Source organism: Neomonachus schauinslandi, chromosome 16 (assembly GCF_002201575.2).
Source record: "Neomonachus schauinslandi chromosome 16, ASM220157v2, whole genome shotgun sequence".
In the NCBI taxonomy this organism is placed as follows: domain Eukaryota; kingdom Metazoa; phylum Chordata; class Mammalia; order Carnivora; family Phocidae; genus Neomonachus; species Neomonachus schauinslandi.
In genome coordinates, this window is record NC_058418.1 from 7665390 (window position 1) to 7684392 (window position 19003).

The following is a 19003-nucleotide window of genomic DNA, read 5'->3' on the forward strand; positions in this document are numbered from 1 at the left end:
TGCTCTGCCACCAGCTCCGGCTTCGGCTCCCCCTCCCAGAGCCCCCTCCCCGGAGCGGAGCCCACCCGAGGGCCCCTCTCCCGCCCCCCCCCAGCCCAGCTACCCGGCCAGAACATCAGTCCCGGGGGGCAGACCCCCTCCAGCCTGCCTCCCGCCAGCCCAGCCCTGCCAGAGCCCCTTCCCAAAGCATGAATCTCTTCCGATTCCTGGGAGACCTCTCCCACCTCCTAGCCATCATCTTGCTACTGCTCAAAATCTGGAAGTCCCGCTCTTGTGCCGGTGAGACGCCCAGCGGGGCGGGAGAAGGGGGGCAGCGCGGGGGACATCGCAGGACTCGGGGAAGGGTTTGGAGGCACGAGGGGGACGGGTCTCCCCACCCAGCCCCCCGCTGCTTGCTGGGGATCCCCCTTCCAGTCCGGGGTCACCGGGGGGTCAGTTCCCTTCCCCAGACTAGGGGTGCATACAGTTTGGTGGGGGTGGCTCCAGGCACCCAATTCAGCTCCCCCCGGGCCCTTCTCTGGTGGCCCCGGGGAACCGTGGCAGGCAGGGAGGTGGCCCGGAGTTGGTGACGTGGACCGTGGCGGCCAGGAAGGGAGCGGGAGAGCGGCGACCGGTTCCAGGGGGCTGAGGTCAAGTGGGGTCCTTCCGAGGCCCCACCGTGTGTCCGGACTGTGGGAGGACCCTGAGGGGGCCGGGAGTGGCCGTGAGGCCTAGCCTGGGACAGAGCCTCGGGCTGGAGTAGCTTCGGGGCCGGGCTGCCCCCTGGCTGTGGGCCGTGGGAAAGGGCCCTGCTCAGGCGGGGAGGGCTGGGGAGGCCTCCAGGGACAGCTGCACTCTGGAGCCGACTCTGGGCTGGTCCCAGGCGCTGGGCCTTGCTTTATTCCCCAGGCAGCCCACTCCCAGCCTACCCCCCACTCTCTCTTTGGACCGCAGGGATTTCAGGGAAGAGCCAGGTCCTGTTTGCTGTGGTGTTCACTGCCCGATACCTGGACCTCTTCACCAACTACATCTCACTGTACAACACCTGCATGAAGGTAAAGGCTCTACCCCACCTGCTGGCCCCTCCTGAGGGGGGAGCCAAGTGAGGGTCCTAGGGAGGAGGGAGTATGGAGCCCAGACTTCCTGGGCCCAGGGGAGGAAGGGGCTGGGGTTCCAAACTCCTGAGCCCAAGGGAGAGGGGGGCTGGAGGTGAGGACTCCTGGATGTGAGGAAGGAGGGACTGGGGGTAAGGACTCCTGGGTCTGAGGGAGGAGGCTGGGGTCCTGGACTCCTGGGTCTGAGGGAGGAAGCGGCCGGGGTTCCAGACTCCTAAGTTCCAATCTCTTGGAGGCTCAGGCCCTGCACTTTGAGCTGAAGTGCCCTCCTCGTCATCCCCCCTTGGCAGGTGGTCTACATTGCCTGTTCCTTCACCACAGTCTGGATGATTTACAGCAAGTTCAAAGCCACTTACGATGGGAACCACGATACATTCCGGGTGGAGTTCCTTGTTGTTCCCACGGCCATCCTGGCGTTCCTGGTCAACCATGATTTTACCCCTCTAGAGGTAGGCTACCTGGCAGGGTCCTGGTAATGGTGGGTGGCAGAACAGCTATTGACAGTGGACCCTCTCAAGGGCTTCCTTGTGCAGGGTTTGCTCAGACTGCCTTATTTTATTTACTTATTTTTTTAAAAGATTTTAGTTATTTATTTGAGAGAGAGAGGGAGAGGGAACATAAGCAGGGGGAGGGGCAGAGGGAGAAGCAGACTCCCCGCAGAGCAGGGAGCCCGATGCGGGACTCGATCCCAGGATCCTGGGATCATGACCTGAGTCTTAGACCGACACTTAACGACTGAGCCCCCCAGGCGCCCCCAGACTTCCTTATTTTAGGACATACAAGTTCAGCACACAGGTTCGGGAGTTGGATGGTATTAAAGCAATAATAGCAGCACTCAGTGTATTCCAGGCGCTGCTCTAAGCATTTCTTTGTACAGCAGCCCCATTTTACAGATGAGGCAACTGAGGCTTAGGGAGTCTGAATGACTTGTCCAAGGTCATTGGCTTAATGAGTAGCTCAGGAATTGGGAACAGGGGCCCTGGAGCCGGACTACTTGGATTTGAATCCCACATTAGCTACTTTCTATTAGCGTGACCTTGGGCATGTGACTTGACCTCTCCATGCCTCAGTTTCCCTATCTGTAAGGTCCCGATCAGGTCATTGTGAGGATTTACTGATTGTGTGGCGTGGTCTCATGGTTAAACATATAGACTGTGGAACCAGAGAGCAGGGGTGATTCAAAAGCCAGCTTCTACTACTCAGCAGCTGTGGGACTTTGGGCAAGTCTCATACCCCTTGAGGCCCAGCGGGAATCAGAAAATCAGAGCAGCCTTCCCTCCCCAAGGCCCCCTCCGGCCTTGCAGGAAGCTGGCCCCGAGTGGCCAGATGTGCTGATGTTTTCAAAAGAGGCCACAATTCAGGAGTTTTCCTGAAAGATCGAGCTTTGCAAATTTGGCCACATATTCAAACTATATTTCTTTTTTTATTTTTAAGTTTCTTTTTTTTTTTAAGATTTATTTATTTTATTTTATTATTATTTTTTTTTAAGATTTTATTTATTTGACAGAGAGAGACAGCGAGAAAGGGAACACAAGCAGGGGGAGTGGGAGAGGGAGAAGCAGGCTTCCCGCGGAGCAGGGAGCCCGATGTGGGGCTCGATCCCAGGACCCTGGGATCATGACCTGAGCCGAAGGCAGACACTTAATGACTGAGCCACCCAGGCGCCCCTATTTATTTTTTATTTGAGAGAGAGAGAATGAGAGAGAGGGAGTACATGAGAGGGGGGAGGGGGAGAGGGAGAAGCAGACTCCCCACTGAGCAGGGAGCCCGATGCGGGACTCGATCCAGGGACTCCAGGATCATGACCTGAGCTGAAGGCAGACGCTTAACCCACCGAGCCACCCAGGTGCCCCTTTAAGTTTCTTTTTTATAGTAATCTCTACACCCAGTGTGAGGCTCGATCTCATGACCCGGAAGTCAAGGATCACAGGCTCTTCGGACTGAGCCAGCCAGGCGCCCCTCAAAATATATTTCCAAAAGCACTGTGCAGGCCAGACAAATTTGACCGAGGGCGATGTCGGCTCACAGGTCCCAGGAATGTGAGAGGGAGGCTGCGCCGCGCCGTGGCGGGAACCCTGGGCTTGGCTGTAGGTCCTGGTCTTTGCAAACATACTGTCCTCACCCCTTTCCTGGAGCACTTACCCATTTTGCAGATGAGGAAACAAAGGCAGGGGGAAAGCACTGGGGCTTGCTTTAGGTGGAGGTGGCCAGACCAGAACCCAGGACACTTGACTCCAGCTTTTGCAGTTCCCTCGTTCAGAGGGGGGAGGTCACTTGTGCAAAGTATTGGCACCCACTGTGTGTCCAGCTCTGCGCTGGCCATTCTACATAGGTCATCATCCTGTCTGACCCCTTGGCCGCTCAGGACACAGACATCCTCATCCCCACTTCTTGGAGCACTAAGGTGAGGCTCAGAGGGGAGAGCTCACAGGATTTGAACCCAGGTCCACCTGCTCGCAAAGCCCATGATACTAACTGGTGCGTGCTAAAAAAAATTATTATTTTTTTAAGATTTTATTTATTTATTTGACAGAGAGAGACACAGCGAGAGAGGGAACGCAAGCAGGGGGAGTGGGAGAGGGAGAAGCAGGCTTCCCGCTGAGCAGGGAGCTCCATGTAGGGCTTGATCCCAGGACCCCGGAATCATGACCTGAGCCAAAGGCAGATGCTTAAAGACTGAGCCACCCAGGCGCCGCTAAAAAAAAGTATTTTTGAATCATGGAAGAAAATTATTCTTTAAGAATTCAGACATCACAGGGCGCCTGTTTCTCCCTTTCCCACTCCCCCTGCTTGTGTTCCCTCTCTCGCTGTCTCTCTCTCTGTCAAATAAATAAAATCTTAAAAAAAAAAAAAAAGAATTCAGACATCACGAATAGAGAAATGAACACAATGAAAATGTGACCTTCCGTCTCCTCTTCTGTCATAATCCTCTTCTCCAAGGGTGACCCCAGGGGTAACAGCTGGGCATGCATCAATTTAATGGGTATGTTTTTTGAGAGCCTCAATACACCTGACTTGCTAAGAGCCGTGCTGGAGGATCCTGAGTGATCATGGGAGTGAATGCTGGAGTCCAGTGCCTGGGTAGGAGTCTATTTCTACCCATACTGTGGCTGTGTGACCTTGGGCCTCAGTCTTCTTCTCTGTATAATGGGGATAACAATAGGATTCACCTCCTGGGATTAAGACATAAGCCAGTTAATACCCATAAGGTCGTAGAGCAGTGCCTTGGATATGGTAAATGCTATGTAAGCGTGAGTTGTTACGAATGCACTCTTGATGTTCCCCCCTTTTCTCCCACGAAACCAAAACAACTGAGGAGGAGCCCCACCTGCCACCTGGCCTCGTTCTCTGAGGGGTGGTTTCGGTGGGTCTGCAGACCAAAAGTCACCCCAGGTGGGACTTTCAGGTTGCTGAGGACTGAGAAGGAGCTGACAGATGTCTGCAGTCTCTCCTTCCCCCTCCTACGATGCCCTGTCCTGCCCACAAGTGATGATTGTCACTGCTTTCTAAATGGTGGCCGGCAACAGACAAGCACACGGGGGGCTTGCTCCCATTCACTCACTCGTTCATTCAGGCATCAAATATGTGCCTGGCTCCGTGGCCAAGAGTGAACAAGATGTAGGATCCTGGGCCTCGTGGAGCTCACTCTTGTTCTGCTGAGAGCTGCCAGGAAGGAGAACAGAGGGGGGTGACGTGACAGTCCTGGGGGTAGGACTGGTCAGGGGAGGCCTCTCTCAGAGGTGATGGATGAACGAGGCTGCAAGGAGGTGGAAGAGGCGAAATGTGACAGTCTGGGGGGAGAGCTGTGGGAACAGTGAGTGCAAAGGCCCTGGGGCAGGAAGGAGTGTGTCGTACTGGAGTACCGGCTAGGAGGCTGCATCCTGGAGAGCAAAGGAGGGAGTAAGGGATGAGGCTGGAATGGGCCTTGAAGGCCACCATTAGGAATTTGGCATTTATTCTGGTTGTGATAAGAAGCAGTGACTGGAGGACTTCAAGCCAGGGAGTGACAGAGCCTGATTTATGTCTCTAAAGATTACACATTGAATAGCGCCCCAGCAAGGGTGGGAAAATCAGCCTCATTTTAGAAATAAGGAGGTGGAGGCTCAGAGAATCTGGGTCTCTTGCCCAAGGTCTCAGAGAAGGGAAATCTCAGAGCCAACATTCCAGCCTGGCCTGCCTCTTGGAGGGGCATGACTGCAGAGTGCTCATGAGCACTGCCTCCAAACCCTTGCTTTGCGTCCCAGCTGCGCTGCTTCCTAGCCACGTGCTCCTGGGCAAATCTCTGGGCCTCAGTTTCTTCATCCGTAGAATGGGGATGCCAGTGACAGGCTCTCCCTGAAGGGGTGGTGGCGAGGATTAAGTGGGAGAGTCAGGGACGTGGGTGGAGCTGTGTCTGGCATCACTGTTGGGCCCGCTCAGCATCGCTGTCCCCATTCTCCCTCCACCATCCCTGCGCCGGTGACCGCAAGGCCGCCCGCCGCCTGCCCTCCCGCCTCACCCTGCTCTCTGCCCCTGCTTCTTCGGTTCCCCACAGATCCTCTGGACCTTCTCCATCTACCTGGAGTCGGTAGCCATCCTGCCGCAGCTGTTCATGGTGAGCAAGACGGGGGAGGCCGAGACGATCACCAGCCACTACTTGTTCGCGCTAGGTGTCTACCGCACGCTCTATCTCTTCAACTGGATCTGGCGCTACCACTTCGAGGGCTTCTTCGACCTCATCGCCATCGTGGCGGGCCTAGTCCAGACTGTCCTCTACTGCGATTTCTTCTACCTCTACATCACCAAAGGTAGCCAGCATGGAGGGCCGGCCGCGGGGCATCCTGCCCTGTCCCCAGCTCCCGCCCTCTCTGGGGCCCAGGCTCCGTCTCCCCAGCCCTGTAGCCCTCAAGGGAGGGCAGGCTTCCTCTCCCAGCTTCTGGGGTCCCAGGCTCACCGCCCTCCTAGGAATTCGGGCCTCCAGCCCCTGCCTACCTAAGAAGCAAGGCATTGTTCTCCTAGCCCGTGTGTCCCTGAGGAAAGAGCAGCGAGGCATCGGAGGTGTGGGGTGGGGTAGGGGCTGCTGCCTGCTTGCAGAGCAGCGTCCTCCCTTGACCCCACAAAGAGCGGGCATCCCTCTCCCCAGCCCCTGGGCCTTTGGAGGACAAAGAGACAGGACAAAGAGCGGGCAGAGTGGCCTCTGACTTTTCCTCTCTCAGAATCTGTCCTAGGCCCTCCTCTCTGTCCTAGGCCCTCCTCTCACCCTGAGGTTCCAGGTCCCATAAAGGATCAGAATTCCTACCTCCCCAACCCCAGCAGTGCTCAGAGAAGGGAGAGAGTCCTCTCTGTTGCTTGGTCTCTGTCCTTACCCTCAGGGACTCAGGGCCACCAAGATTCATACATTCATTCATTCATTCATTCATTCATTCATTCATTCATTCAACCATCCAACAAATGTGTTGAGCACTTTCTGTGTCCCTGGCCAGGGCTAGGCTCTGGGCGTGCAGCAGAAGGAAAAAAGGTGGCCCTCCCCTCCCCTGTGTTCTAATCTGGAGGTGATGGTGAATGAACAAGGAGAGAGAGATGGTTGCAAACAGCAAGAGAGAAGGAAACCAGGGTTGGGTCAGTGAGCAACGGGGGAGGGTGAGGGGGCTGCTTTATATGGGGGGGTGGTCTGAGGAGGTGGCGATGGGAGCAGGGAGCTGAGAAATGAGGAGGGAAAGAGGGGACAGTAAGGGCAGAGCGTGGAGGCCAGCCTGCGGCCTCCAGGCTGGGCGGGGGGGGGGGGGGCAGGAGGGGGGCGGTGGCACCTGGCCAGCCCTACCAGGCCCTTGGACCCTGTCCTTCTGAGACCCCTAGGTGCCTCTTGCCTGCATCACTCAGCCCACCCCTGGGCAATTCAGGCCTGTCCTCCCAGCTTTATGATGTGGGGCCCTGCGGCTGACCCTCCCGGCCGCTCCACCAGCCGAGCATCCAAGCGGGCGTGGGAGGCTGTCCCCTCCACAGGGCCCCCCGGTAATGCCTGCCCGCTCTGTCTCCTCGCAGTCCTGAAGGGGAAGAAGCTGAGTTTGCCGGCGTAGCCCTGGGCCCGGCCATCCCTCTCCTCGGAGGCCCGCGAGAGGTGGAGGAAGGCGCGAACAACGAAGAGCCTTCCCATCCAGGGGTGACTTTTTAAAGAACCAACCTCTCCGCACTCCCTGGCCCCCCTCCTGCAGGGTTTCAGGGGGGTGGTGGAGGACCCAAGTCTTGGGGAGCTCAGGACCTGGGGTGTTTGTAGTTTTTTGCCTTTTAGAGAAGAAAAAAAAAATCTTTCCACTATTTAGTTTTTGATTCTGATGACTCCTTTCTCTTCTACTCTCTGGCCCCTGATTTTTATAAACTGTTTTTGAGTGTCCTGTGGGGCGGGCAGGGTCGGAGATCTTTTCCCTCCCCCAAAGCCCCTTGGCTCCCTTGCAGACCCTACCCCCCAGCTCTGCCCATTGCCAAACACTAAACCTGCACATACCCACCTGTCTGACCTCCTACCGTGGCCAAGAACACAACCTCCCCGCCAAACCCCCCAAAGTTCAGGACTGGGGAGAGGGAGGAGGGGAGGGACGGTCTCCCTGACTTTTCAATATAATTTTTTTCCAGAGTTTGGGGTTTTTTGGTCTTGTCCTCATTTTTTGACAATTTAGCGGGGGGCGAGGGGGCCAGACATGGCAAAGGGGGTTGGCCTGAGGGTCACTGTGGCTCAACAGCCACATTTTTGTACAGAATTGATGGTTGATTCTTTGTTCTCTTGAAATAAACCGAGGAAAATGATGCCTCTTTCGCTACTCCTTGCCCTCTCTCTGGTGTTTGTGGGGTCCCTCCCGGCCCCTCTCTCTGCTTCTCCTTTATCCCATCGACAGCCTGCAGGCGATCGAGGCCTGGGAGGAGCAGACAGGTGAGAAACTGGGTTCCCCGAGTTTGCTCTGAGCAAACCTCTGAGCTGCACCCTCACTCCTCACGGATGTGATGGGGAACAGGTTTTGGGGGGCGGGGTGGTGGGAAAGAGAAGAAAATCTTGAAGATGCTCTTTATCCTGGCACAGAACTTTCCTGGCAGTTCTCCCGAATCCCAGGACTACAGAGGACCTTCAAGAGCATGTGTTGTAGAGGTTACCAGTGGGCAGCCCCTGTCCTGCCCTCATTTGGCATTTTGTTGAGCCACTCTGTTTTCTTTAAAAAGAAAAAATAAAAAAATAAATGGAATCTGTTGCCAGCCTTTAGAAATCAGATTTCCACATTGAAATCTGGATTTCTGGCTTCTCTTGAAAAAAAATCCATCAACCTGACAATGCTGGGTCCTCGCTTCCAGGTGGCAACAGATGGCTGGAGCTGAATGGAAGAGATGTGAGCCTTCCATCACCATCCCTAGGACTTGGCCGAGGGGTTGCTACCATTTATTATCGGGCTGACACGGGCATTTTTTGTTTTTGTTTCATGGAGTTAAAAGAAAAGCCAAATATTTTCCACGTCTCCCTCCTGATCGGCTTCACACCTGGCCTATTATCTCCTTCACTTGCGTTAGCTGCCTGGACCTTGTCAGGCTTTTGGAGTTTTGCCCCCTGGTTCAGGATGGCTCCCTAGATGTCCGCCAAGACCTTCCCGAGCCATGTTCAGTTCTGTCGGATGGCTCTGGAAGCTTCGGCAGGTGGGTAGCTGGAGTTTCCCAAGCCCGCGTGCCTGGCAGTGTGTGTTGCATGGATGAGGCTGCTGGACCCCAACAGCACCCCTGAAGGGGGGTAGTTTGAGTAGGAGGAGGAAACCAGGGCCTAGGGGCAAGGGGCAGAGGTGGCGTTTGTCCCTGAGCTTCCCGATGCCGCAGCCTGCGCATTTAGCCACCTTTATGTAGTTTTTCAACTGTTTTTGCTTCTTTCTTGTAAGCCAAGGCACCTTCTGTTTACAGGAATTTTACCCAGAAGCCTGAGTGGGAAGACGGAGGAACAGGGCCGCTTGGGGTGATTCGGGGGGGGGGGGGGTGGCACCTCTCCGTGTGCAGTCTGAACACCATCAATCGAAATCTGGTCTGAGTCTTTAGTTTTCCAGCCAAGACAGCTTGGCCCGGAGAAATGAAGGGCCACATCCCAGCTTATCCAGCTAGTGACAGAGCTGGGACTAGTACTCAGAGACTTCCTGTTTCGAACCTCAGAACACTGCCCACTCCGCGGCCCAGCTGCTCTTTTCCCAAGATGCCCACAGGGACCATATCCTACTTATTTTTGTACCTTAAGGAGCAAGCATGGGGACTGCCACACAGGAAACCTCAAAAAAAAAAAAAAAGGGACCATAGAACCCCCATGTGACCCCCGCCCCCACGACTGGTATCCCTTTGTCCAGTTTGTAAATGAATGCTCTGCAGGCCACAGTGGCCCTCGTGTGGGTTGGTTTTGTTTGGCCTGCATAACATTAACAGTTTTTCTTTCTATTCGTTGCCAACAAACTCCACATAAAAAGAAGTGGATTTCTGATTGTTCTAGAAAAAAACAGAAGGTTCTAGAACTTCGCTGTCCCATACAGTAGCCATTGGCTCCATGCAACCATTAGCACTTGAAATGTGGCGGGTCCAGATTAAGATGGGCTGTCTGCAGATTTCAGAAATTTTGTAGGAAAGAATGTAAGAGAGCTCGATTTTTATACCTAGGACGTGTTGAAATAAAATAAATGATAATATTTTGGATATATTGGGTTAAATAAAATACATGAAAGTTAATTTCACTTGTTTCATCCTACTTTTCTCAATGTGGCTACTAGACAGTTTAATATTCTGCGCCCCCTCCCACGGCCCCCTGGCTTGCATGACATATTAATCCGACAGTGCTGCCCTAGACACCCCAGGCGCATGGTGCTGAATGGTGGGTGCTGAGTGAAAGCTGCCACTCCGAGACATGGCCCCTGTCCCTGCTACTCCCTTAATGAGTGCTTCACTCACTGGGGTCACCTGCTCATCTTGTGCCCAAGTCCCCAGTTGCCTTCTGGGTTCTAGAATAAAATCCCTTCCTCTTCCCCAAGACAGTCTCGCAAATGTTTGCAGACAATGCTCTGCCCTGATCTCATTCACGGACTCACCGTCCCCTGTTCCTTGGTTTTGAGTTGGGTCTTGTCACTGGGGTGAGTGGAAGGGCTGCCCCCAGTGTTGGCCCTGGTTCTTCCTAGTGCTCTCTCCGTGGGCAGAAGCATTTTCTCTCTGCATGTGAGCTTGCCCGACCTTGCATCAGGGCGCCTCGTGCCTCTTTCCTCTGGCCAGGGTGAGGATTGAAGGGGCCAAAAGCGATGTCCCCTTCCTGTCACTGGGGTGTGCTGTCGTCCCAGTGGCACCCAGATGGAGAGTCTGGGAGGTGGTATGGGAAATTTGGCCCCGTGCAGTGCAGAGACCCCTGAAGTGAACTCGTAGGATTTCTCCCCACCCCTGGCCACTCAAAAGACCAGAGAGGAACAGACATGAGAAGGACAGAGGGCTGTTTTCAGAAACCCTTCCGGAGGGAGAATTATCTCTTTACTGATGTGGAGGAGGATGTTCAGTTGTCGGGCATCATAGCGAGGCGGGGGGCCTTCGGAGTGGTCAGATAGGGGGGCAGGGCAGAACTGGCATAACTCGGGTTGTTGGGGCCAGTGGTGGGCGTGTTAGCAGGGCTGGTGGCAGAAGGTGGGGAGAGGGTGGTCAGCACCACGCCACCCTCATCCAGGGAGCGCTTGTAAGGGACGGAAGTATCATTCCGGAGATCGTGGAGGGCCGCGTAGGCCTGGAATATCTGTGGGCAGGAAAGGGCATGCCAGAGGCTGGCTTGGGTTAGGCAGGGGAGGAGAGGGACCGGGGCTGGGGACTGGCCTGGGAGGGAGACCAGGGTACAGTTGTGTTCACTGCTCACTGCACAAGGGCACACAGCACGATGCCTAATGTTGGGCTGCATCTGCATGGGGTAAGGGGAGGCCTCTTTCCAGTTTGCCCAGTCACAGAGAAGACTAGCAGAGGCCCTGGGAGGAGCCCTCCCCCACTCCCAGGGGAGCTGAGTGAGCACAGGAATGTTCTAGCCCCCCAGCCCTGCCCCCCACAGGGGGCCCATCCTCACCCAGATGCAGATGGAGAAGAAAGCGAAGGTGATGGCGGCCTTGGCGCTGCTGCTTCCCAGGAGGAACCCTTTGGGTGGCGAATGCTGCCACTGATTGGCCAGGAAGCAGAAACCCACGAACCAGATGCCTGTCCACAGGACTGGGGGGTCGCAGGAGAGAAGAGGGGCAGGGGGAGCCTGGCTCAGGGCGGGTGGGGCTGGGGTCGGGCCGGGTGGCCTCTCCCTCCCAGCCCCCCATAAAGCGCACTGCCGCGCTGTCCGCTACCAGAGCCCACTGGCCACGTGTGGCTGTCTGCATTTCAATCAATTAAAATAGGATTTAAAAACCCAGCTCCTCTGTTGCACTGGCCACACTTCAAGCGCTCAGTGGCCCCATGTGGCCAGTGGCTCCCCTACTGGGGAATGCAGGTATGGGACAGTCCCATCTTCACAGAAAGTTCTCTTGCACGGCCCTGGATTCAATAACCTTGAGGGCCCTCCCAGCCCTGAGATGCTGGGATTGGCCTGGTGCGGAGCGGGGAGGAGGAGGTGGGGAGGAGGTTGAGGTCGGACTGAGAGGAGGGAACCCCAGGGCCTGAGGAAAAGGAACTCATTTATTTGGCGCTTCCTGTGTGCCAGGCTCTATCTAGAGTACTGGGCAGTGGTTAGGAGGGGAGACTTTGCTTTGAAGCCTGGAACTGCCCCTCAGCTTCTGTGTGCCCAATTACATAATCTCCTCAAGCCTCAGTTTCCTCCTCTGCAAAATGGGGGTAGGAGCAGGCCTTCCCTCCTCAGGTGGGTCTGAGGAGTCCATGAGACGAGGCACGTGGGGCCTCTGGCTCTGTGCCTGACATGTGGGAAGTGCCCAGAAAAGGTCAACATTACTCCAGGCCTCCTTTCTCTCCTTTCGTGCTCCGAAAAAGCCCTGCATTGTGGAGGTTTTCATCCCAGCGTCTGAAGCTCAGAGAGGGGAAGAGAGCCGCTCGAACCCACAGGGCGCCCAGGCGCCCGAGTTGAGATTTCAAACTCAGGTCTGCCTGGCTCCGTGCTGGAACCCCACCTCCTGCCCCCGGGGGGCTTTTCAAGAAATGTTCTGTGAAGAAGGGAGGTGAATGCGAGGAAAAAGCAGGGCAGAAGGGAGGCTTCTAGAATTAGCCTGGGGGTCAGAAGAGGTGACCCTTACACTGAGTCTAAAGGATGAGTAATAATTCCCTGGGGGGAAACAGCAGGTGCGGAAGAGCTTCCAGAAGGGAGGGGTGAGGCCTCAGGTCACGTGTGGAGGACGGTGGGCCGGCTGGGTGGGGAAGGGAGGTGTCCCGGGGGCCCTAGGATCAGTCCCAGGGGGCTCACCAGCCAGGATGAAGTCTAGGAGCTGGAAGGCCGTCTTGAAGCGGGGGTTGCCGATGCAGCTCTCGTGGGCGTCCAGGGCAAGGAAGGTCAGGCAGTTGAGGAAGGCCAGGAGGCCGGCTCCCACAGCGAAGCTGCAGGCCACATTGTTGCTATTGAGGACGCAGTGGAGCTTCGAAGACTCAGTCTTGTTCTGGTAGCCGTCGGTCAGCAGGGAAGAGAAGACGATGAGGGAGAAGACCTGGTGGTGCAGGAGGGGGGTTCCCAGCGGACCCAAGCGGAGCTCAGCATTTACCCAAACCGTGCATCCTCCAGGGTCCCTGTCTGGGAATGGTGGGCCCCGCTCCTCTCCCGGTCACATCCTCAGGGCTTCCAAGACGATCCCTATTGCTCCTTACCCCTCTTCTCTCCATCCTAGTTTGGGCCTCATCCTCTCCCCTGTAGAACCTCACCCCAGCCTCCTTCCTGGCCTCCTGCCTCCAGTCTCAGCCCCTCTGCCTGTCTCCTGCAAGCCCCCACAGAGGTCCTTTCACACCCTGCCTTCCTGCGTGGTCTGTACTGGTCTCGCTCTTCCAATTTCATCTTTCTCTCCCCACTCCCTCGCCCTCTCCCCACCTCCCCCATGCTCCCCTTCTGCCACCCCAACCAGGTACGTGCCACCAAACCCGGGTACCAATACAAAATGCGTAGCGCAGCGCCTGGGACACGTGAGGAGCTCCGGAAGCATTTGCTACCCATGATTATCTTCTGCCTGCAGGCCCTTCCCTCAGCCAGCAACTTCTTCCTCCCCCCTCCCTGCTCACCTCGTTCCTCTTAATTTGTTAAAATAAATTTGTGAAGTACTCCAAACACACACACAAAAGTACAGGGAGAGATGTAACATTCAGTATCTAACAAACGTTACCATTTTTTTTTTTTATCTTTTCTTTCTTTCCTTCCTTCCTTCCTTTTTTTTGCTTCAGGACTTTTTAAAAAAGCCAGCATAGCTTCAGTGATCCGGCAGCGTCTCGCCTGTACATGCTGCAGACAGCATCCTCTAGTACAACAGTCTGCGTCTGCGCTTGTCTTCTGCGGTGTTTACGTATTAAATGCCACTGAAGTACCCCACGAGCGCGAGCCCGAGCCTGAGCCAGCCTCACAGCCACCCTAGGATGTGGGTACTACTAACAGCCCCATCGCTTTAGATAATGGATCCAAGGCACCGAGAGGCTGAGGAGTTGCCCAAAGCCAATCGGCTGGCAGGTGCGGGTACCTGGGTTTGAATGGAAGCTGCCCGGCTCTGGAGCCTGCTTTAAGGCCCTGCTGTACTGCCTCAAGCTGAAATCAGCCGTTTGGAGGGCAGGGTTCCTAGCAGTGCTACTCAGTGAAAGGTTTAAGCTCCAGTGACTTGCCCCCCAGATGTCACCATGCCATGGGGTAAGGTCCACGCCAGATATGGAAGGAACTGGTGTGTGTATGGTGGGTGGTAGGAGTTGCTCCAGGGAGGCTTTCTGGAAGAGGTGATGGCTGTATGGAGTGACGCAGGACGAGAAAAGTTGTCTGGAGGGCAATAGGGAGCCACAGCAGAGTTGCGAGCAGGGGAGGGCAGGGGCGGATTTGAGGCCTGGGTAGAGACAGACTGGAGGGGGTGAGACTGGAGGTCAGGAGGCCAGAGAGGAGGCTGTGGCCTGGGTCAAGGTTTGAGCCAGTTCGGAAGTCGTGGGGCTGCATTTAGGAGGAAATAAGGTGAGGTCTGACTTGCACATTAAAGAATGAGGAGATTTTCAGGCAGACGGGGAGGAAGGACATTCCGGGGGGGCAAACTGTGTGTGCAAAAGCCAGATGCTGCAGAATGGGGCTCCTTCAGGGACTGGACAGAAATCTCACTGAAGGGATGGAGGGTGAGATGAGGCTGGAAAAGTGGGCCGGAGCCAGAGCCTCAGAGGCCTTGAATACCAGATGGAGGGGCCTGGACTTGGGAGCCATGGAAAGTGAAATTTCTTACTTGGATTTAACTTCAGGTGTGGAAGGGTTCTGAGCAGAGGGTGGCCGGGGTCAGACTTGGCCCTGGAGTCAGAGAAAAATCTCCAGGTTTGCGATGGGTTGGAGGGGGCAAGACGAGAGATATAGAGAGAGATAGAGAGAGAGAGAGAGAGAGAGGCCAACAGACCACAAAGGGGATTGGTGGGAAGGCCCAGGCAGAAAAGCTGAGGCCTGAGCTGAGGTCAGAGCTCTGGGGAGTCCCGTGATATTTAGGACGTAAAATTGGACTTGGTGAATGATTGGATGTGGCGGTGTTGGGGACGGGAGTGGGGGAGTAGGTGAGGGGAAGGAATTCACTAGGATTTGAACTCCTCCTGGATAGGGGACCCTTCTCTCTATCCCCACCACCAGCTTGGACCTCAGCCAATGTGTTTTGTGAAGGAGTCACTTTGGACCCTTCTTTGTTCCTGCCCTGCCCTTTAGATAGGGATGGAGGAGGCAAAGGATCGGCCCCTAAACTCCTCAGCCTTTGTCCATCCTCCTCTATCCTTTCCCTTAATTGCCTTCTCTGAATACAAATCATAATATAACAATGACAACCAGTCCCTCTTTCGTCTGGCACTTTAGCATTATCCAAGGCTGTTCACATCCATTCCCGGTTTTGGAGCTAGGAGTCCACAGAAGGGGAGCATCTCGCTCTGCTGCTTGGGGACAGAGCCAGGTCAAGGACTGGAAGGCCCATCGATCACTCGAGCCTGTATCCATTTTACCTGCACTACCTCCCTCGAACCAGCCGCACGTGGTAGACGTCACTGATTCATTTCTGTTTCACAGGTGATAAATCGAAGCCATTACAGTGGAGTGGAAAGAGCCAGACGCATCCGGCTCCGTCAGCTGTGTGGCCTTGGGCAAATCATTCACCTCTTGGAGCCTCAGTTTCCCAGTCTGTCTCGGTGCTGTGAAGAGGGGGTGGGGGCCTAGGCCTGATGATGGTTCTCATGATTGGCCCAGAGATGGGAAGTGTCCTCTCAAGGTCAGTCAGCAAAGCAGGGGGTACTGGGATCCGGCCCTCCTGACTTCTGAGCCTGTGGGCTGTTCATCCACTGACCCCGAAAACCTTGGGCTGTGGTGTGAGCACCGGGCACTGGAGACTCAGGGAGGGGGCTCAGCTGGGCAGGGGGGGACCCAACCCTCTGAAGCCAGAGTCCAATTTCCTTCCATGCCCTCCTTGGCCTGTCCCCAGGGAAAGAGCAAAGATCCATCAGTTAAGGCACCAGCAGTCAGGCGGCAATGAGAAGGACAAGAGCACCAGCTGCCCAGAGACTCCCTACCGAGGAGCCAGGCCAGGGGGGAAGGAGGAGGGTGGGAGGGAGGGAGGGAGGATGGAGGCGGCGGGCAAAGTCCGTGACCAAAACGTCTGGCACGGTCTGTGGCCTGCCCTCCCCCTTCCCCACGCCTGTCCACGCCAGCTGGGCCTCCTCCCTTGCCACCCGCTTTTCCTTCCGAAGCTTTGGAGGTGTGAGAATCCTTTGCTTGCTCGCCAGCTGGGTGATGACCTTGGGCAAGCCACTCAACCTCCGTGAGCCTCAGTTTCCCCTTGGGTTGAACAGGGGTAGTTAACGGCCATGTCATCGGGTCATGGTGAGGAGCGGAAGAGCTAATGCCCATGAGGGACTCGGAACTGGGACGCGGAATTCCTAATTCCCCTCTTCCCCTGGGGAGGAATGGCAATGTACACGAGTCCCCATCACCCTCGGCCCCCCAAGCCCATCCCTCTCCTTGCTCACAGAAGTGACGTGTCTTTAATAATAATCGCTATTTAAAGCATGATTAATACTTTCCAGGCCCATGCTTATCAGTTTAGGGACATAAACTGGTTTCACTTTCAGAACAGTTTTTCCTACAAGCATGGTATCAGGGCCTTTTCTTACACATGAGGGTATGAGAGGTTCAGAGAAGTCAAGTCACTTTCTCAAGGTCACACAGACATAGGGTGACTGGGTACATTATCCACCAAAACAGGGCACTTTTGGGAATGAAGGGTGACACTAGAGCTGATTCAACCAGGCGCGGCCCAGGCAAAGCAGGGAGTGTGCCATCCCACGTGGGCAGCATGTGGCCGAGCCAGGATTCTAAGCCAGGCCCTTGGGATCCTTCTCCAGGTTCCAGAAGGGGTAGGAAGGAGAAGCTCTGGGTTAGGACCCTGGATTTGATCCACCTGCTCCCATGACCCCAGTCAAGTCTCATCATCTCCCTGGGCCTCAGTTTCCAGCTCTGTCAAAGGAGAGCAGGGGAGCTGGCCAAGCGCAAAGCCCAGATCCACAGCTCTAACCCCCTCAGGGACTGAGGTCCAGAGAGGCTCTGTGATTGGCTCCAAGTCACACAGCCGAGTCTGGGCTGAATGAAGATTTAAGCCCGGGTGCCTTGACTCTGGGAATGTGGTAATTAATGATCAAACAAACACCTATAAAGCCCTCGCTTGGCACAGTGCCTGGCCCACAGTGACCCCTCCCCCAATGCCTGGTATCTTAGCTCTACATGACGTACTCTCGTCCCCCTCTGCGTACCTCTTCCTTCCCCAAGGGCCCGGCCCCTGCTCCTGTCCTGGGCCTTGTCTGAGAGGTGCAAAATGAACAGGCTCTGGCATTTCACAGATCCCGGTTTGAATCCTGGCCCTGCCTCTTACTGTGTGCGCTTAGCCAACACTTGTCCAGTGGAACTTTCCGCCATGGCGGAAATGCTCTAGCTCCACTGTCCACGTGTGGCTGGCGGGCATCTGAAAGGTGGCCACTGTGACCACCTTTCGAAATGAAATCTTTTATTTAATTAGTTTAAATTGCAATAGCCACATGTGGCTTGTGGCGACCCCATTGGACAGTGCAGCCTTTAAACAATGATTTCTAAAAAAATAAAATAAAAAGTGATTTAACTTTCTCTGATGCTCAGTTTTCTTATCTCAAAAATGGGACGCATAGCACGTACTTGGAAGTGTTGTTTCTTCCTCTGAGAGTTAATAAGTGCTCAGAGTAGCACAGGGCCTAGAGTGAGGTGCTCAGTAAAAGGTGACTTCAATGATTAGCTCCCTTTTGTTTTGTTCTCCCAATCTGGCCGCTTCCTCCCCCTACCCCCCCCCACTCCCTCCACACTGTGTCTGAGAGGTGAGAACTCCTGTTTCCTGTCACCCATGGGGCAGTCGGGCCACAGGAGGGCCTCACCCCTCCAATGATCCGGGTGATCGTCTTTGGCCTCTTCAGAAACTGCACGGCTTCACCGTCAGCCAGGTCCTGGAGGCTTTCAGGGATGTGCATGGCAGCTGCTCTGCTTCTGCCGTTCTGGGGGGTGTGAGCAGGGACGCTGGGTGCTACCGGCTGGTCGCTGCCGTCCAGGGGCTGCAGGCCCACCCTGGGCTCGGTTGCTGCAAGACAAGACGGATGGTGGGAGGTCAGAGTCAGAGGTGTGCGGTGAAGGAGCTGCCAGGGGTCCCAGGAATAGGGGCATGGGGTAGAGGGTTCTGGGGGGGTCCCAAGAATGGGGTTGTGTGGGGTGATGGGTCTACAAGGGCTTGAGGAGTTGGGGCTTGGGGGTGAAGAGGCTGCTGGGGTTCCCAGAGGTGGACATGCAGGGTGAGAGGCTGGCTGAGGGTCCCATGAATGGGGTGCAGGGTAAGGGAGCTCCTGAGAATTCCAGACATGGGGGTACAGTGTGAAGGAGTTGATGGGGGTCCCGAAATGGGGGATGGGGGACCCCATCCCAGGGATCAGGAATGCAGGCCGAGGAGGCTGCCGGATGAGGGGGTTGCCTGGGGTCCCAGAGGTGGAGGTGCAGGGTGAGGAGTGTGGGGAGAGGGCTGGGAGACTAGGGTCACATCCCTGACCCAGGAGCCAGGGGGTTCATTCTAAGGACTGTGTTCTCTGGGTGAGAAGCAGCGAGTAGGATTTTCCAGGGACCAAGGGGTGCCAGAATGTAGATCAGAACCCCTGGGAGGTCTGAACCAGAGGAATCCCTTTCAAGGTTTGGGGTGACAGCACCCATAACGGAGAATCCAGGCATCTCAGGGTGTATTTTAGGCCGGCCTCATGATTTGGGGTTATTTCTTAGGATAAGGGCCTCCCCTTAGAATTGAAGTCCATCTTCCTTAGAGTGCATTTCCTCAAGTTGGGGGGGTCTGGACCTTAGATGTGTGGGGAACATGGGCTCAGAAGTGAGCTCTCCCCTCAGAATTAGGAGGTCATGCCCCAGGCACCGGGCTACCTTCTTAGAATCGGAGTCTTCCCTTTAAGGACCTGGAATGGGGATGGTGGGGCTTGGGCGTGATGCTGCCTGACAAAGGGCCAGCCCTACTCTGGAGGCCCGATCTTCGTCACCTGGAGGCCGGCTTCCTCCCCTCTTGGTCTCTGGCGTCACCTCAGCCTTCTTTTAGTTCCGCTTTTTCCCGCCTTTTCGCTCTTCCACAGCTGATTGGCTGCGTTCAAGTCCCGCCCCCGCCCTTTTCCCGCCTACTCGGGAGCTGACACGAGCGGGGGCGTGGCCTCAGCGGACGTTGGGCCGCCCG

General features: G+C 55.7%; 2 protein-coding genes across 2 annotated transcripts; one reads left to right on the plus strand and one right to left on the minus strand.

Annotated features, from left to right (window-relative positions):
- On the plus strand, nucleotides 1-7874 carry KDELR1 (KDEL endoplasmic reticulum protein retention receptor 1). The gene is made up of 5 exons (XM_021681225.1): nucleotides 1-279; nucleotides 934-1034; nucleotides 1385-1543; nucleotides 5629-5881; nucleotides 7116-7874. The coding sequence occupies exons 1-5, from the start codon at nucleotides 189-191 to the stop codon at nucleotides 7148-7150; spliced, it is 639 nt and encodes a 212-aa protein (XP_021536900.1). The 5' UTR covers nucleotides 1-188; the 3' UTR covers nucleotides 7151-7874.
- A 2737-nt stretch (nucleotides 7875-10611) lies between these two features.
- On the minus strand, nucleotides 10612-18845 carry SYNGR4 (synaptogyrin 4). The gene is made up of 5 exons (XM_021681224.1): nucleotides 18816-18845; nucleotides 17667-17866; nucleotides 12493-12730; nucleotides 11164-11303; nucleotides 10612-10845 (listed from the first exon to the last, which is right to left on the minus strand). Exons 2-5 carry the CDS (start codon nucleotides 17757-17759, stop codon nucleotides 10612-10614), a joined length of 705 nt encoding a protein of 234 aa, XP_021536899.1. The 5' UTR covers nucleotides 17760-17866; nucleotides 18816-18845.
- Between the last annotated feature and the right edge of the window lie 158 nt (nucleotides 18846-19003).

Bases quoted from the DNA above. Each gene is read 5' to 3' on its own strand.
- KDELR1 (XM_021681225.1), top strand. From the start codon at position 189: ATGAATCTCTTCCGATTCCTGGGAGACCTCTCCCACCTCCTAGCCATC. The intron at 1,035-1,384 runs GTAAAGGCTCTA...CCCCCTTGGCAG, and splicing joins TGTACAACACCTGCATGAAG to GTGGTCTACATTGCCTGTTC. The intron at 5,882-7,115 runs GTAGCCAGCATG...GTCTCCTCGCAG, and splicing joins CTACCTCTACATCACCAAAG to TCCTGAAGGGGAAGAAGCTG.
- SYNGR4 (XM_021681224.1), bottom strand. From the start codon at position 17,759: ATGCACATCCCTGAAAGCCTCCAGGACCTGGCTGACGGTGAAGCCGTG. The intron at 11,304-12,492 runs GTGAGCCCCCTG...GCGACCCCCCAG, and splicing joins CCTAGACTTCATCCTGGCTG to TCCTGTGGACAGGCATCTGG. The intron at 10,846-11,163 runs GTGAGGATGGGC...TCCTGCCCACAG, and splicing joins TCTTCTCCATCTGCATCTGG to ATATTCCAGGCCTACGCGGC.